Below are 16,896 nucleotides of genomic sequence, written 5' to 3' on the forward strand. Positions count from 1 at the left end.
GTGGTGAGAGTAAGTGAGCTTGGGAAGGAGACTTGTGTGAGGAAGTACCAGGAGAGACTGAGTACAGAATGGAAAAAGGTGAGAACAAAGGACATAAGGGGAGTTGGGGAGGAATGGGATGTATTTAGGGAAGCAGTGATGGATTGCGCAAAAGATGCTTGTGGCATGAGAAGAGTGGGAGGCGGGTTGATTAGAAAGGGTAGTGAGTGGTGGGATGAAGAAGTAAGATTATTAGTGAAAGAGAAGAGAGAGGCATGTGGACGATTTTTGCAGGGAAATAATGCAAATGACTGGGAGATGTATAAAAGAAAGAGGCAGGAGGTCAAGAGAAAGGTGCAAGAGGTGAAAAAGAGGGCAAATGAGAGTTGGGGTGAGAGAGTATCATTAAATTTTAGGGAGAATATTTTGGAAGGAGGTAAATAAAGTGCGTAAGACAAGAGAACAAATGGGAACTTCAGTGAAGGGCGCAAATGGGGAGGTGATAACAAGTAGTGGTGATGTGAGAAGGAGATGGAGTGAGTATTTTGAAGGTTTGTTGAATGAGTTTGATGATAGAGTGGCAGATATAGGGTGTTTTGGTCGAAGTGGTGTGCAAAGTGAGCGGGGTTAGGGAGAATGATTTGGTAAACAGAGAAGAGGTAGTAAAATTTTTTGCGGAAGAAGAAAGATGGTAAGGCAGCAGCTTTGGATGGTATTGCAGTGGAATTTATCAAAAAAGGGGGTGACTGTATTATTGACTGGTTGGTGAGGTTATTTAATGTATGTATGACTCATGGTGAGGTGCCTGAGGATTGGCGGAATGCGTGCATAGTGCCATTGTACATAGGCAAAGGGGATAAGAGTGAATGCTCAAATTACAGAGGTATAAGTTTGTTGAGTATTCCTGGTAAATTATATGGGAGGGTATTGATTGAGAGGGTGAAGGCATGTACAGAGCATCAGATTGGGGAAGAGCAGTGTGGTTTCAGAAGTGGTAGAGGATGTGTGGATCAGGTGTTTGCTTTGAAGAATGTATGTGAGAAATACTTAGAAAAGCAAATGGATTTGTATGTAGCATTTATGGATCTGGAGAAGGCATATGATAGAGATGCTCTGTGGAAGGTATTAAGAATATATGGTGGGGGAGGCAAGTTGTTAGAAGCGGTGAAAAGTTTTTATCGAGGATGTAAGGCATGTGTACGTGTAGGAAGAGAGGAAAGTGATTGGTTCTCAGTGAATGTAGGTTTGCGGCAGGGGTGTGTGATGTCTCCATGGTTGTTTAATTTGTTTATGGATGGGGTTGTTAGGGAGGTGAATGCAAGAGTTTTTGAAAGAGGGGCAAGTATGCTGTCTGCTGTGGATGAGAGAGCTTGGGAAGTGAGTCAGCTAATGATACAGCGCTGGTGGCTGATTCAGGTGAGAAATTGCAGAAGCTGGTGACTGAGTTTGGTAAAGTGTGTGAAAGAAAAAAGCTGAGAGTAAATGTGAATAAGAGCAAGGTTATTTGGTTCAGTAGGGTTGAGGGACAAGTCAAGTGGGAGGTAAGTTTGAATGGAGAAAAACTGGAGTAAGTGAAGTGTTTTAGATATCTGGGAGTGGATTTGGCAGCGGATGAAACTATGGAAGCGGAAGTGAATCCTAGGGTAGGGGAGGGGGCGAAAGTTCTGGGAGCGTTGAAAAATGTGTGGAAGTCGAGAACGTAATCTTGGAAAGCAAAAATGGGTATGTTTGAAGGAATAGTGCGTGTGTATATATATGTATACGTTGAGATGTGTTCGTATGTATATGTATGTGTGGACGTGTATGTGTATACATGTGTATGTGGGTGGGTTGGGTCATTCGTCTGTTTCCTTGCGCTACCTCGCTAACGCGGGAGACAGCGACTAAGTATAATAAAAAAAATAAATAAATATAAATAATAAAAATAATAATGTTATTAATAATAATAATAATAATAATAATAATAATAATAATAATAATAATAATAATGAAAATGATAATAATAATAATAATAATAATAATAATAATAATAATAATAATGATAATAATAAATTATTATCATTATCATTACTATTGTCATTATCATTATTGTTATTACCATTATTATTATCGTCATCATCATCATTATTATTATTATTATTATTATTATTATTATTATTATTAGAATTATTATCATTATCATTATTATCAGCAATAGTAGTAGTAGTAGTAGTAACCAATATATATGCAAGGTAGTAGTAGTAGTAGTCGTAAACAATACATATGTAAGGTAGTAGTAGTAGTAGTAACCAATATATATGCAAGGTAGTAGTAGTCGTAAACAATACATATGTAAGGTAGTAGTAGTAGTAGTCGTAAACAATACATATGTAAGGTAGTAGTAGTAGTTGTAAACAATACATATGTAAGGTAGTAGTAGTAGTAGTCGTAAACAATACATATGTAAGGTAGTAGTAGTAGTTGTAAACAATACATATGTAAGGTAGTAGTAGTAACCAATATATATGCAAGGTAGTAGTAGTAGTAGTCGTAAACAATACATATGTAAGGTAGTAGTAGTAGTAGTCGTAAACAATACATATGTAAGGTAGTAGTAGTAGTAGTAACCAATATATATGCAAGGTAGTAGTAGTAGTAGTCGTAAACAATACATATGTAAGGTAGTAGTAGTAGTAGTCGTAAACAATACATATGTAAGGTAGTAGTAGTAGTTGTAAACAATACATATGTAAGGTAGTAGTAGTAGTAGTCGTAAACAATACATATGTAAGGTAGCAGTAGTAGTTGTAAACAATACATATGTAAGGTAGTAGTAGTAACCAATATATATGCAAGGTAGTAGTAGTAGTAGTCGTAAACAATACATATGTAAGGTAGTAGTAGTAGTAGTCGTAAACAATACATATGTAAGGTAGTAGTAGTAGTAGTAGTAGTAAACAATACATATGTAAGGTAGTAGTAGTAGTAGTCGTAAACAATACATATGTAAGGTAGTAGTAGTAGTCGTAAACAATACATATGAAAGGTAGTAGTAGTAGTAGTAAACAGTACATATGTAAGGTAGTAGTAGTAGTCGTAAACAATACATATGTAAGGTAGTAGTAGTAGACGTAAACAATACATATGTAAGGTAATAGTAGTAATAGTAGTAGTAGTAGTAGTAGTAGTAGTAGTAGTAGTAAACAATACATATGTAAGGAAGTAGTAGTAGCAGTAGTAAACAATACATATGAAAGGTAGTAGTAGTAGTAAACAATACATATGTAAGGTAGTAGTAGCAGTCGTAAACAATACATATGTAAGGTAGTAGCAGTAGTAAACAATACATATACAAGGTAGTAGTAGTAGTAGTAAACAATACATAAGTAAGGTAGTGGTAGTAGTCGTAGTAAACAATACATATGTAAGGTAGTAGTAGTATTAGAATTAGTAGTAGTAGTAGTAGTAGTAGTAGTAAACAATACATATGTAAGGTAGTAGTAGTAGTAGTAGTGGTAAACAATACATATGTAAGGTAGTAGTAGTAAACAATACATATGTAAGGTAGTAGTAGTAGTAGTGGCAAACAATACATACGTAAGGTAGTAGTAGTAGTAGTAAAAATACATATGTAAGGTAGTAGTGGTAGTACCCAATATATATGCAAGGTAGTAGTAGTAGTAGTCGTAAACAATACATATGCAAGGTAGTAGAAGTAGTAGTCGTAAACAATACATATGTAAGGTAGTAGTAGTAAACAATACATATGTAAGGTAGTAGTAGTAGTAGTTGTCGTAAACAATACATATGTAAGGTAGTAGTAAACAATACATATGTAAGTAGTAGTAGTAGTAGTAGTAGTAGTAGTAGTCGTAAACAATACATATGTAAGGTGGTAGTAGTAGTAGTAGTAAACAATACATATGTAAGGTAGTAGTAGTAGTAGTGGTAAACAATACATATGTAAGATAGTAGTAGTAAACAATACATATGTAAGGTAGTAGTAGTAGTAGTGGCAAACAATACATATGTAAGGTAGTAGTAGTAGTAGTTGTCGTAAACAATACATATGTAAGGTAGTAGTAGTAAACATTACATATGTAAGGTAGTAGTAGTAGTAGTGATAAACAATACACATGTAAGGTAGTAGTAGTAAACAATACACATGTAAGGTGGTAGTCGTAAACAATACATATGTAAGGAAGTAGTAGTAGTAGTAAACAATACATATGTAAGGTAGTAGTAGTAGTAAACAATATATATGTAAGGTAGTAGTAGTAGTAGTCGTAAACAATACATATGTAAGGTAGTAGTAAACAATACATATGTAAGGTAGTAGTAAACAATATGTATGTAAGGTAGTAGTAATAGTAGTAGTCGTAAACAATACATATGTAAGGTAGCAGTAGTAAACAATATATATGTAAGGTAGTAGTATTTGTAAACAATACATATGTAAGGTAGTAGTAGTAAACAATACATATGTAAGGTAGTAGTAGAAAACAATACATATGTAAGGTAGGAGTAGTAAACAATACATATGTAAGGTAGTAGTAGTTGTCGTAAACAATACATATGTAAGGTAGTAGTAGTAGTCGTAAACAATACATATGTAAGGCAGTAGTAGTAAACAATACATATATAAGTTGGAAGTAGTAGTAGTCGTAAACAATACATATGTAAGGTAGTAGTAGTAAACAATACATATGTAAGGTAGTAGTAGTAGTCGTAAACAATACATATGTAAGGTAGTAGTAGCAGTCGTAAACAATACATATGTAAGGTGGTAGTAGTAGTAGTAGTCGTAAACAATACATATGTAAGGGTAGTAGTAGTAGTCGTAAACAATACATATGTAAGGTAGTAGTAGTAAACAATACATATGTAAGGTAGTAGTAGTCGTAAACAATACATATGTAAGGTAGTAGTAGTAGTAAACAATACATATGTAAGGTAGTAGTAGTAGTAAACAATACATATGTAAGGTCGTAGTAGTAGTCGTAAACAATACATATGTAAGGTAGTAGTAGTAAACAATACATATGTAAGGTAGTAGTAGTAAACAATACATATGTAAGGTAGTAGTAGTAGTAAACAATACATATGTAAGGTAGTAGTAGTAGTAAACAATACATATGTAAGGTAGTAGTAGTAGTCGTAAACAATACATATGTAAGGTAGTAGTAGTAGTCGTAAACAATACATATGTAAGGTAGTAGTAGTAAACAATACATATGTAAGGTAGTAGTAGTAATAGTAGTAGTATAGAGTAGTAGTAGTAGTAGTAAACAATACATATGAAGGAAGTAGTAGTAGCAGTAGTAAACAATACATATGAAGGTAGTAATAGTAGTAAACAATACATATGTAAGGTAGTAGTAGCAGTCGTAAACAATACATATGTAAGGTAGTAGCAGTAGTAAACAATACATATACAAGGTAGTAGTAGTAGTGTAAACAATCATAAGTAAGGTAGTGGTAGTAGTCGTAGGTAAACAATACATATGTAAGGTAGTAGTAGTATTAGAATTAGTAGTAGTATTAGTAGTAGTAGTAGTAAACAATACCATATGTAAGGTAGTAGTAGTAGTAGTAGTGGTAACACAATACAAATGTTAAGTAGTAGTAGTAAACAATACATATGTAAGGTAGTAGTAGTAGTAGTGGCAAACATACATACGTAAGGTAGTAGTAGTAGTAGTAAAAATACATATGTAAGGTAGTAGTGGTAGTACCCAATACATATGAAAGGTAGTAGTAGTAGTAGTAACAATACATATGTAGGGTAGTAGTAGTCGTCCGTAAACATTACATAGGTAGGAGTAGTAGTAGCTAAACATACATATGTAAGGTAGTAGTGAAACAATACATATGTAAGGTAGTAGTAGTAACAATACGTAATGTAAGGTAGTATGTACGTAAACAGATACATATGTAAGGGTAGTAGTAGTAGAAACAATACATATGTAAGAGTGGTAGTATGTAGTAGCTCGTAAACAATACATATGTAAGGTAGTAGTTTAGTCCGTAAACAACATATGTAAGGTGTAGTATTAGTAGAACAATACATATGTAAGGTAGTAGTAGGAGTCCGTAACAATACATAATGTAATGGTAGTAGTAGTAGCTCGTAAACAATACCTACTGTACAGGTAGTAGTAGTAGAAACAATACATATGTAAGGTAGGTATAGTACAAAACATATGTAAGGTAGTAGTAGTAAACAATACATATGTAAGGAAGTAGTAGTAGTAGTCGTAAACAATACATATGTAAGGTTAGTAGTAGTAAACAATATATATGTAAGGTAGTAGTAGGAGTAGTCGTAAACATTACATATGAAAAGGTAGTAGTACATTAGTAGTAGTAAACAATAGGTATGTAAGGTTGTGTTAGTACTAAACAATCCATATGTAAGGTAGTAGCTAGTAGTAAACTATACATATGTAAGGTGATCGTAGTAGTTGTTTGTAAACAATACATATGTAAGGTAGTAGTAGTAAAACAATACCTATGTAAGGTAGTAGTAGTAAACAATACATATGTAAGGTAGTAGTAGTAGTAAACAATACATATGTAAGGTAGGGTAGTAGTTGTCGTATACAATACATATGTAAGGTAGTAGTAAGTAGTCCGTAAACAATACATATGTAAGGCTAGTAGTAGTAAACAATTACATATATAGTGAAGGTATAGGTAGTCGTAAACAATACATATGTAAGGGTAGTAGATAGTAAACAATACATATGTAAGGTAGTAGTAGTAGTCGTAAACAATACATATGTAAGGTAGTAGTAGCAGTCGTAAACAATACATATGTAAGGTGGTAGTAGTAGTAGTAGTCGTAAACATTACATATGTAAGGTGGTAGTAGTAGTAGTAGTCGTATACAATACATATGTAAGGTAGTGGTAATAAACAATACATATGTAAGGTAATAGTAGTAGTAGTCGTAAACAATACCTATGTAAGGTAGTAGTAGTAAGCAATACATATGAAAGGTAGTAGTAGTAAACAATACATATGTAAGGTAGTAGTAGTAGTCGTAAACAATACATATGTAAGGTAGAAGTAGTACACAATACAAATGTAAGGTAGTAGTAGTCGTAAACAATATATATGTAAGGGTAGTAGTAGTAAACAATACATATGTAAGGTAGTACAGTAGTAGCAGTAGTAAACAATACATATGTAAGGTAGTAGTAGTAGTAGTAAACAATATATATGTAAGGTAGTAGTAGTAAACAATACATATGTAAGGTAGTAGTAGTAGTAGTAAAAATACATATGTAAGGTAGTAGTAGTAGTCGTAAATAATACATATGTAAGGTAGTAGTAGTAGTCGTAAACAATACATATGTAAAGTAGTTGTAGTAAACAATACATAAGTAAGGTAGTAGTAGTAAACAATACATATGTAAGGTAGTAGTAGTAGTCGTAAACAATACATATGTAAGGTAGTAGTAGTAAACAATACATATGTAAGGTAGTAGTGGTAGTCGTAAACAATACATATGTAAGGTAGTAGTAGTAGTAGTCGTAAACAATACATATGTAAGGTAGTAGTAGTAAACAATACATATGTAAGGTAGTAGTAGTCGTAAACAATACATATGTAAGGTAGTAGTAGTAAACAATACATATGTAAGGTAGTAGTAGTAGTAAACAATACATATGTAAGGTAGGAGTAGTAGTCGTAAACAATACATATGTAAGGTGGTAGTAATAGTAGTAGTCGTAAACAATACATCTGTAAGGTAGTAGTAGTAGTAGTAGTAGTAGTAAACAATACATATGTAAGGTAGTAGTAGTAGTAGTCGTAAACAATACATATGTAAGGTAGTAGTAGTAGTCGTAAACAATACATATGTAAGGTGGTAGTAGTAGTAGTCGTTGTAAACAATACATATGTAAGGTAGTAGTAGTTGTAGTCGGAAACAATACATATGTAAGATAGTAGTAGTAGTAGTAAACAATACATATGTAAGGTAGTAGTAGTAGTAGTCGTAAACAATACATATGTAAGGTAGTATTAGTAGTAGTAGTAAACAATACATATGTAAGGTAGCAGTAGTAGTAGTAGTAAACAATACACATGTAAGGTAGTAGTAGTAGTAAACAATACATATGTAAGGTAGTAGTAGTAAACAATACATATGTAAGGTAGTAGTAGTAGTTGTCGTAAACAATACATATGTAAGGTAGTAGTAGATGTAGTCGTAAACAATACATATGTAAGGTAGTAGTAGTAGTAGTAGTAAACAATACATATGTAAGGTAGTAGTAGTAGTAGTCGTAAACAATACATATATAAGGTAGTAGTAGTAGTCGTAAACAATACATATGTAAGGTAGTAGTAGTAGTAGTAGTAAACAATACATATGTAAGGTAGCAGTAGTAGTAAACAATACACATGTAAGGTAGTAGTAGTGGTAAACAAGACATATGTAAGGTAGTAGTAGTAAACAATACATATGTAAGGTAGTAGTAGTAGTGGTAAACAATACATATGTAAGGTAGTAGTAGTAGTGGTAAACAATACATATGTAAGGTAGTAGTAGTAGTAGTCGTAAACAATACATATGTAAGGTAGTAGTAGTAGTAGTAGTAGTAAACAATACATATGTAAGGTAGTAGTAGTAGTAGTCGTAAACAATACATATATAAGGTAGTAGTAGTAGTCGTAAACAATACATATGTAAGGTAGTAGTAGTAAACAATACATATGTAAGGTAGTAGTAGTAGTAGTGGTAAACAATACATGTGTAAGGTAGTAGTAGTAGTAGTAGTAGTGGTAGCAGTAGTACTAGTAGTAGTAGTAGTAGTAGTAGTAACCAATATATACATATATTGGAAAGAGGGGCAAGTATGAAGTCTGTTGGGGATGAGAGAGCTTGGGAAGTGAGTCAGTTGTTGTTCGCTGATGATACAGCGCTGGTGGCTGATTCATGTGAGAAACTGCAGAAGCTGGTGACTGAGTTTGGAAAAGTGTGTGGAAGAAGAAAATTAAGAGTAAATGTGAATAAGAGCAAGGTTATTAGGTACAGTAGGGTTGAGGGTCAAGTCAATTGGGAGGTGAGTTTGAATGGAGAAAAACTGGAGGAAGTGAAGTGTTTTAGATATCTGGGAGTGGATCTGGCAGCGGATGGAACCATGGAAGCGGAAGTGGATCATTGGGTGGGGGAGGGGGCGAAAATCCTGGGGGCCTTGAAGAATGTGTGGAAGTCGAGAACATTATCTCGGAAAGCAAAAATGGGTATGTTTGAAGGAATAGTGGTTCCAACAATGTTGTATGGTTGCGAGGCGTGGGCTATGGATAGAGTTGTGCGCAGGAGGGTGGATGTGCTGGAAATGAGATGTTTGAGGACAATGTGTGGTGTGAGGTGGTTTGATCGAGTGAGTAACGTAAGGGTAAGAGAGATGTGTGGAAATAAAAAGAGCGTGGTTGAGAGAGCAGAAGAGGGTGTTTTGAAGTGGTTTGGGCACATGGAGAGGATGAGTGAGGAAAGATTGACCAAGAGGATATATGTGTCGGAGGTGGAGGGAACAAGGAGAAGAGGGAGACCAAATTGGAGGTGGAAAGATGGAGTGAAAAAGATTTTGTGTGATCGGGGCCTGAACATGCAGGAGGGTGAAAGGAGGGCAAGGAATAGAGTGAATTGGAGCGATGTGGTATACCGGGGTTGACGTGCTGTCAGTGGATTGAAGCAAGGCATGTGAAGCGTCTGGGGTAAACCATGGAAAGCTGTGTAGGTATGTATATTTGCGTGTGTGGACGTATGTATATACATGTGTATGGGGGGGGGGGTGGGTTGGGCCATTTCTTTCGTCTGTTTCCTTGCGCTACCTCGCAAACGCGGGAGACAACGACAAAGTATAATAAAAAATAAAAATATAATATATATATATATATATATATATATATATATATATATATATATATATATATATATATATATATATGTTTTTTTTTTTTTTTGCTTTGTCGCTGTCTCCCGCGTTTGCGAGGTAGCGCAAGGAAACAGACGAAAGAAATGGCCCAACCCACCCCCATACACATGTATATACATACGTCCACACACGCAAATATACATACCTACACAGCTTTCCATGGTTTACCCCAGACGCTTCACATGCCCTGATTCAATCCACTGACAGCACGTCAACCCCGGTATACCACATCGCTCCAATTCACTCTATTCCTTGCCCTCCTTTCACCCTCCTGCATGTTCAGGCCCCGATCACACAAAATCTTTGTCACTCCATCTTTCCACCTCCAATTTGGTCTCCCTCTTCTCCTCGTTCCCTCCACCTCCGACACATATATCCTCTTGGTCAATCTTTCCTCACTCATTCTCTCCATGTGCCCAAACCATTTCAAAACACCCTCTTCTGCTCTCTCAACCACGCTCTTTTTATTTCCACACATCTCTCTTACCCTTACGTTACTTACTCGATCAAACCACCTCACACCACACATTGTCCTCAAACATCTCATTTCCAGCACATCCATCCTCCTGCGCACAACTCTATCCATAGCCCACGCCTCGCAACCATACAACATTGTTGGAACCACTATTCCTTCAAACATACCCATTTTTGCTTTCCGAGATAATGTTCTCGACTTCCACACATTCTTCAAGGCTCCCAGAATTTTCGCCCCCTCCCCCACCCTATGATCCACTTCCGCTTCCATGGTTCCATCCGCTGCCAGATCCACTCCCAGATATCTAAAACACTTCACTTCCTCCAGTTTTTCTCCATTCAAACTCACCTCCCAATTGACTTGACCCTCAACCCTACTGTACCTAATAACCTTGCTCTTATTCACATTTACTCTTAACTTCCTTCTTTCACACACTTTACCAAACTCAGTCACCAGCTTCTGCAGTTTCTCACATGAATCAGCCACCAGCGCTGTATCATCAGCGAACAACAACTGACCCACTTCCCAAGCTCTCTCATCCCCAACAGACTTCATACTTGCCCCTCTTTCCAAAACTCTTGCATTCACCTCCCTAACAACCCCATCCATAAACAAATTAAACAACCATGGAGACATCACACACCCCTGCCGCAAACCTACATTCACTGAGAACCAATCACTTTCCTCTCTTCCTACACGTACACATGCCTTACATCCTCGATAAAAACTTTTCACTGCTTCTAACAACTTGCCTCAAACACTATATATTCTTAATACCTTCCACAGAGCATCTCTATCAACTCTATCATATGCCTTCTCCAGATCCATAAATGCTACATACAAATCCATTTGCTTTTCTAAGTATTTCTCACATACATTCTTCAAAGCAAACACCTGATCCACATCCTCTACCACTTCTGAAACCACACTGCTCTTCCCCAATCTGATGCTCTGTACATGCCTTCACCCTCTCAATCAATACCCTCCCATATAATTTACCAGGAATACTCAACAAACTTAAACCTCTGTAATTTTCTTTCTTTCTTTGAAACTACTCGCCATTTCCCGCGTTAGAGAGGTAGCGTTAAGAACAAAGGACTGGGCCTTTGAGGGAATATCCTCACCTGGCCCCCTTCTCTGTTCCTTATTTTGGAATAATAAAAAAAAAAAAAACGAGAGGGGAGGATTTCCAGCCCCCCGCTCCCTCCCCTTTTAGTCGCCTTCTACGACACGCAGGGAATACGTGGGAAGTATTCTTTCTCCCCTATCCCCAGGGATAATATATATATATATATATATATATATATATATATATATATATATATATATATATATATATATATATGAAGAATGTGTGGAAGTCGAGAACATTATCTCGGAAAGCAAAAATGGGTATGTTTGAAGGAATAGTGGTTCCAACAATGTTGTATGGTTGCAAGGCATGGGCTATGGATAGAGTTGTGCGCAGGAGGATGGATGTGCTGGAAATGAGATGTTTGAGGACAATGTGTGGTGTGAGGTGGTTTGATCGAGTAAGTAACGTAAGGGTAAGAGAGATGTGTGGAAATAAAAAGAGCGTGGTTGAGAGAGCAGAAGAGGGTGTTTTGAAATGGTTTGGGCACATGGAGAGAATGAGTGAGGAAAGATTGACCAAGAGGATATATGTGTCGGAGGTGGAGGGAACGAGGAGAAGTGGGAGACCAAATTGGAGGTGGAAAGATGGAGTGAAAAATATTTTGTGTGATCGGGGCCTGAACATGCAGGAGAGTGAAAGGAGGGCAAGGAATAGAGTGAATTGGTTCGATGTGGTATACCGGGGTTGACGTGCTGTCAGTGGATTGAATCAAGGCATGTGAAGCGTCTGGGGTAAACCATGGAAAGCTGTGGAGGTATGTATATTTGCGTGTGTGGACGTGTGTGTGTATACATTGTGTATGGGGGTGGGTTGGGCCATTTCTTTCGTCTGTTTCCTTGCGCTACCTCGCATACGTGGGAGACAGCGACAAAGCAAAAAAAAAAAAAAAAAAAATATATATATATATATATATATATATATATATATATATATATATATATATATATATATATATATGGTTATGTAATTCAAGGTCAGTCTACAATGCATGTACTGAGATAATAGTTTTGACAACTACAACATATAACTTTTTTGGTCATTTACCAGATCTTGTTAGAGAAATAATTTATAAAGGGGTGAAAACGACATTAGATTTCATATAACAAAACGGCTAAAAAATGCTGAGGTTCTCCTGCAAAAGATGTTTGAAAAAGAATTAGAAGTGGATGAATTAGGTCCTGACATTGTGAATGTGGATCAAGATGAAGCAACGTACCTGGCAAATCGAAACCCAACTGATACAAATATGATAATCCACTTTAGAAATTATTTCTCTAACATATATATATATATATATATATATATATATATATATATATATATATATATATATATATATATATGTGTGTGTGTGTGTGTGTATAAGGTAGTAGTAGTAGTAGTAGAAGTAGTAGTAGTAGTAGTAATCAATATATAAGTAAGATAGTAGTAACCAAGATATAAGTAAAGTATAGTAGTTAGTAAGACATTATTATAGTAGTTAGTAAGACATTATTATAGTAGTTAGTAAGACATTATTATAGTAGTTAGTAAGACATTATTATAGTAGTTAGTAAGACATTATTATAGTAGTTAGTAAGACATTATTATAGTAGTTAGTAAGACATTATTATAGTAGTTAGTAAGACATTATTATAGTAGTTAGTAAGACATTATTATAGTAGTTAGTAAGACATTATTATAGTAGTTAGTAAGACATTATTATAGTAGTTAGTAAGACATTATTATAGTAGTTAGTAAGACATTATTATAGTAGTTAGTAAGACATTATTATAGTAGTTAGTAAGACATTATTTAAAGTCGATTTATAATCAATAATTACACAAAAACAATAAATGTTTTTCCTTCCAGATGATCTACGTAGACGAAGAAGACCCGGACGGAGGTAAGGTCATGTGTGAGGCTAGGTCAGCCCTGGGCAATGTGTGAGGCTAGGTCAGCCCTGGGCCATGTGTGAGGCTAGGTCAGACCAGGGTCATGTGTGAGGCTAGGTCAGACCAGAGTCAGGTGTGAGGCTAGGTCAGACCAGGGTCATGTGTGAGGCTAGGTCAGCCCTGGGCAATGTGTGAGGCTAGGTCAGACCAGGGTCATGTGTGAGGCTAGGTCAGACCAGGGTCATGTGTGAGGCTAGGTCAGACCAGGGCCAAGTGTGAGGCTAGGTCAGACCAAAGTCATGTGTGAGGCTAGGTCAGCCCTGGGCAATGTGTGAGGCTAGGTCAGACCAGGGTCATGTGTGAGGCTAGGTCAGACCAGGGTCAGGTGTGAGGCTAGGTCAGACCAGGGTCATGTGTGAGGCTAGGTCAGACCAAGGTCATGTGTGAGGCTAAGTCAGACCAGGGTCATGTGTGAGGCTAGGTCAGACCAGGGTTGTGTGAGGCTAAGTCAGACCAGGGCCAAGTGTGAGGCTAGGTCAGACCAGGGTCATGTGTGAGGCGAGGTCAGACCAGGGTCATGTGTGAGGCTAGGTCAGACCAGGGTCATGTGTGAGGCTAGGTCAGACCAGGGTTGTGTGAGGCTAGGTCAGACCAGGGTTGTGTGAGGCTAGGTCAGACCAGGGCCAAGTGTGAGGCTAGGTCAGACCAGGGTCATGTGTGAGGCGAGGTCAGACCAGGGTCAGGTGTGAGGCTAGGTCAGACCAGGGTCATGTGTGAGGCTAGGTCAGACCAGGGTTGTGTGAGGCTAGGTCAGACCAGGGTTGTGTGAGGCTAGGTCAGACCAGGGCCAAGTGTGAGGCTAGGTCAGACCAGGGTCATGTGTGAGGCGAGGTCAGACCAGGGTCAGGTGTGAGGCTAGGTCAGACCAGGGTCATGTGTGAGGCTAGGTCAGACCAGGGTTGTGTGAGGCTAGATCAGACCAGGGTCAGGTGTGAGGCTAGGTCAGACCAGGGTTGTGTGAGGCTAGGTAAGACCAGGGTCAGGTGTGAGGCTAGGTCAGACCAAGGTCATGTGTGAGGCTAGGTCAGACCAGGGTCAGGTGTGAGGCTAGGTCAGACCAGGGTCAGGTGTGAGGCAAGGTCAGACCAGGGTTGTGTGAGGCTAGGTCAGACCAGGGCCAGGTGTGAGGCTAGGTCAGACCAAGGTCATGTGTGACGCTAGGTCAGACCAGGGTTGTGTGAGGCTAGGTCAGACCAGGTCTTGTGTGAGGCTTAGGTCAGACCAGGTCATGTGTGAGGCTAGGTCAAGACCAGGGTCATGTCGTGAGTTTTAGGTCAGACCAGGGCCAAGTGTGAGCGCTAGGTCAGACCAGGGTCATGTGTGAGGCTAGGTCAGACCAGGGCCAAGGTTGAGCTAGGTCAGACGAGGCGTCATGTGTGTGGCTTAGGTCAGCGAGGGTCATGTGTGAGGCCTAGGTCAGACCAGGTGTCATGTTGGAGGCTTAGGTCTGACCAGGGTCATGTGTGAGGCTAGGTCCATACCGGGTTGTGTTTGAGCTAGGTGCAGACCAGGGTCATGTGTGAGGATAGGTAGTCCAGGCCAAGTTGTTTGAGGGGTAGTCAGACTAAGGGCCAGTGTGAGCTTATGTCAGACCAAGGTTCTATGTGTTGAGGCCTTAGGTCAGACCAGGGGTTGTGTGTGAGGCTAGGTCAGACATGGGTCATGTGTGAGGCTAGGTCGACCAGGGTCAGGTGTGAGGCTAGGTCGACCAGGGTATGTGTGAGGCTATGTCAGACCAGGGTCATGTTATGTGAGGCTAGGTCAGAACCAGGGTCATGTGTGAGGCTAGGTCAAGACCGGGTTGTGTGAGAGGCTAGGTCAGACCAGGTCATGTGTGAGGCTAGGTCAGACAGGGTCAGGTGTGAGGCTAGGTCAGACCAGGGTCATGTGTTAGGCTAGGTCAGACCAGGGTCATATGTGAGGCCAGGTCAGACTTTGGTTGTGTGTGAGGCTAGGTCAGACAGGGTCAGGTGTGAGGCTAGGTCAGACCAGGGTTGTGTGAGGCTAGGTCAGACCAGGGTCATGTGAGAGGCTAGGTCAGAACAGGGTCATGTGTGAGGCTAGGTCAGACCAAGGTTGGGTGAGGCTAGGCCAGACCTGGGTCAGGTGTGAGGCTAGGTCAGACCTGGGTCATGTGTGAGGCTAGGTCAGACCAAGGTCATGTGTGAGGCTAGGTCAGACCAGGGTTGTGTGAGGCTAGGTCAGACCAGGGTCAGGTGTGAGGCTAGGTTAGACCAGGGTCAGGTGTGAGGCTAGGTCAGACCAGGGTCATGTGTGAGGCTAGGTCAGACCAGGGTTGTGTGAGGCTAAGTCAGACCAGGGTCAGGTGTGAGGCTAGGTCAGACCAGGGTCATGTGTGAGGCTAGGTCAGACCTGGGTCAGGTGTGAGGCTAGGTCAGACCAAGGTCATGTGTGAGGCTAGGTCAGACCAGGGTTGTGTGAAGCTAGGTCAGACCAGGGTCATGTGTGAGGCTAGGTCAGACCAGGGCCAAGTGTGAGGCTAGGTCAGCCCAAGGTCATGTGTGAGGCTAGGTCAGACCAGGGTCATGTGTGTGGCTAGGTCAGACCAGGGTCATGTGTGAGGCTAGGTCAGACCAGGGTTGTGTGTGAGGCTAGGTCAGACCAGGGTCATGTGAGAGGCTAGGTCAGACCAGGGCCAAGTGTGAGGCTAGGTCAGACCAAGGTCATGTGTGAGGCTAGGTCAGACCAGGGTCATGTGTGAGGCTAGGTCAGACCAGGTTTGTGTGAGGCTAGGTCAGACCAGGGTCATGTGTGAGGCTAGGTCAGACCAGGTTTGTGTGAGGCTAGGTCAGACCAGGGTCATGTGTGAGGCTAGGTCAGACCTGGGTCAAGTGTGAGGCTAGAACAGCCCTGGGTCATGTGTGAGGCTAGGTCAGACCAGGGTCATGTGTGAGGCTAGGTCAGACCAGGGTCATGTGTGAGGCTAGGTCAGACCAGGGTCATGTGTGAGGCTAGGTCAGATCAGGGTCATGTGTGAGGCTAGGTCAGACCAGGGTCATGTGTGAGGCTAGGTCAGACCAGGGCCAAGTGTGAGGCTAGGTCAGACCAAGGTCATGTGTGAGGCTAGGTCAGACCAAGGTCATGTGTGAGGCTAGGTCAGACCAGGGTCATGTGTGAGGCTAGGTCATACCAGGGTCATGTGTGAGGCTAGGTCAGACCAAGGTCATGTGTGAGGCTAGGTCAGACCAGGGTCAGGTGTGAGGCTGGGTCAGACCAGGGTCATGTGTGAGGCTAGGTCAGACCAAGGTCATGTGTGAGGCTAGGTCAGACCAGGGTCATGTGTGAGGCTAGGTCAGACCAGGGTTGTGTGAGGCTAGGTCAGACCAAGGTCATGTGTGTGGCTAGGTCAGACCAGGGTCATGTGTGAGGCTAGGTCAGACCAGGGCCAAGTGTGAGGCTAGGTCAGACCAGGGTCATGTGTG

General features: G+C 39.6%; 1 protein-coding gene across 3 annotated transcripts in view; it reads left to right on the forward strand.

Annotated features, from left to right (window-relative positions):
* Positions 1-16,896, forward strand: part of LOC139751993 (uncharacterized) — a 94,231-nt gene that overhangs the window by 20,479 nt on the left and 56,856 nt on the right. For all 3 annotated transcript variants that reach the window (XM_071667748.1, XM_071667749.1, XM_071667750.1), the window contains one exon: positions 13,371-13,404. In XM_071667748.1, coding sequence (XP_071523849.1) covers positions 13,371-13,404 — 34 coding nt within the window. The remainder of the gene's footprint in view (positions 1-13,370; positions 13,405-16,896) is intronic.

The sequence above is a fragment of the Panulirus ornatus genome, chromosome 12, assembly GCF_036320965.1.
Source record: "Panulirus ornatus isolate Po-2019 chromosome 12, ASM3632096v1, whole genome shotgun sequence".
Taxonomy (NCBI): domain Eukaryota; kingdom Metazoa; phylum Arthropoda; class Malacostraca; order Decapoda; family Palinuridae; genus Panulirus; species Panulirus ornatus.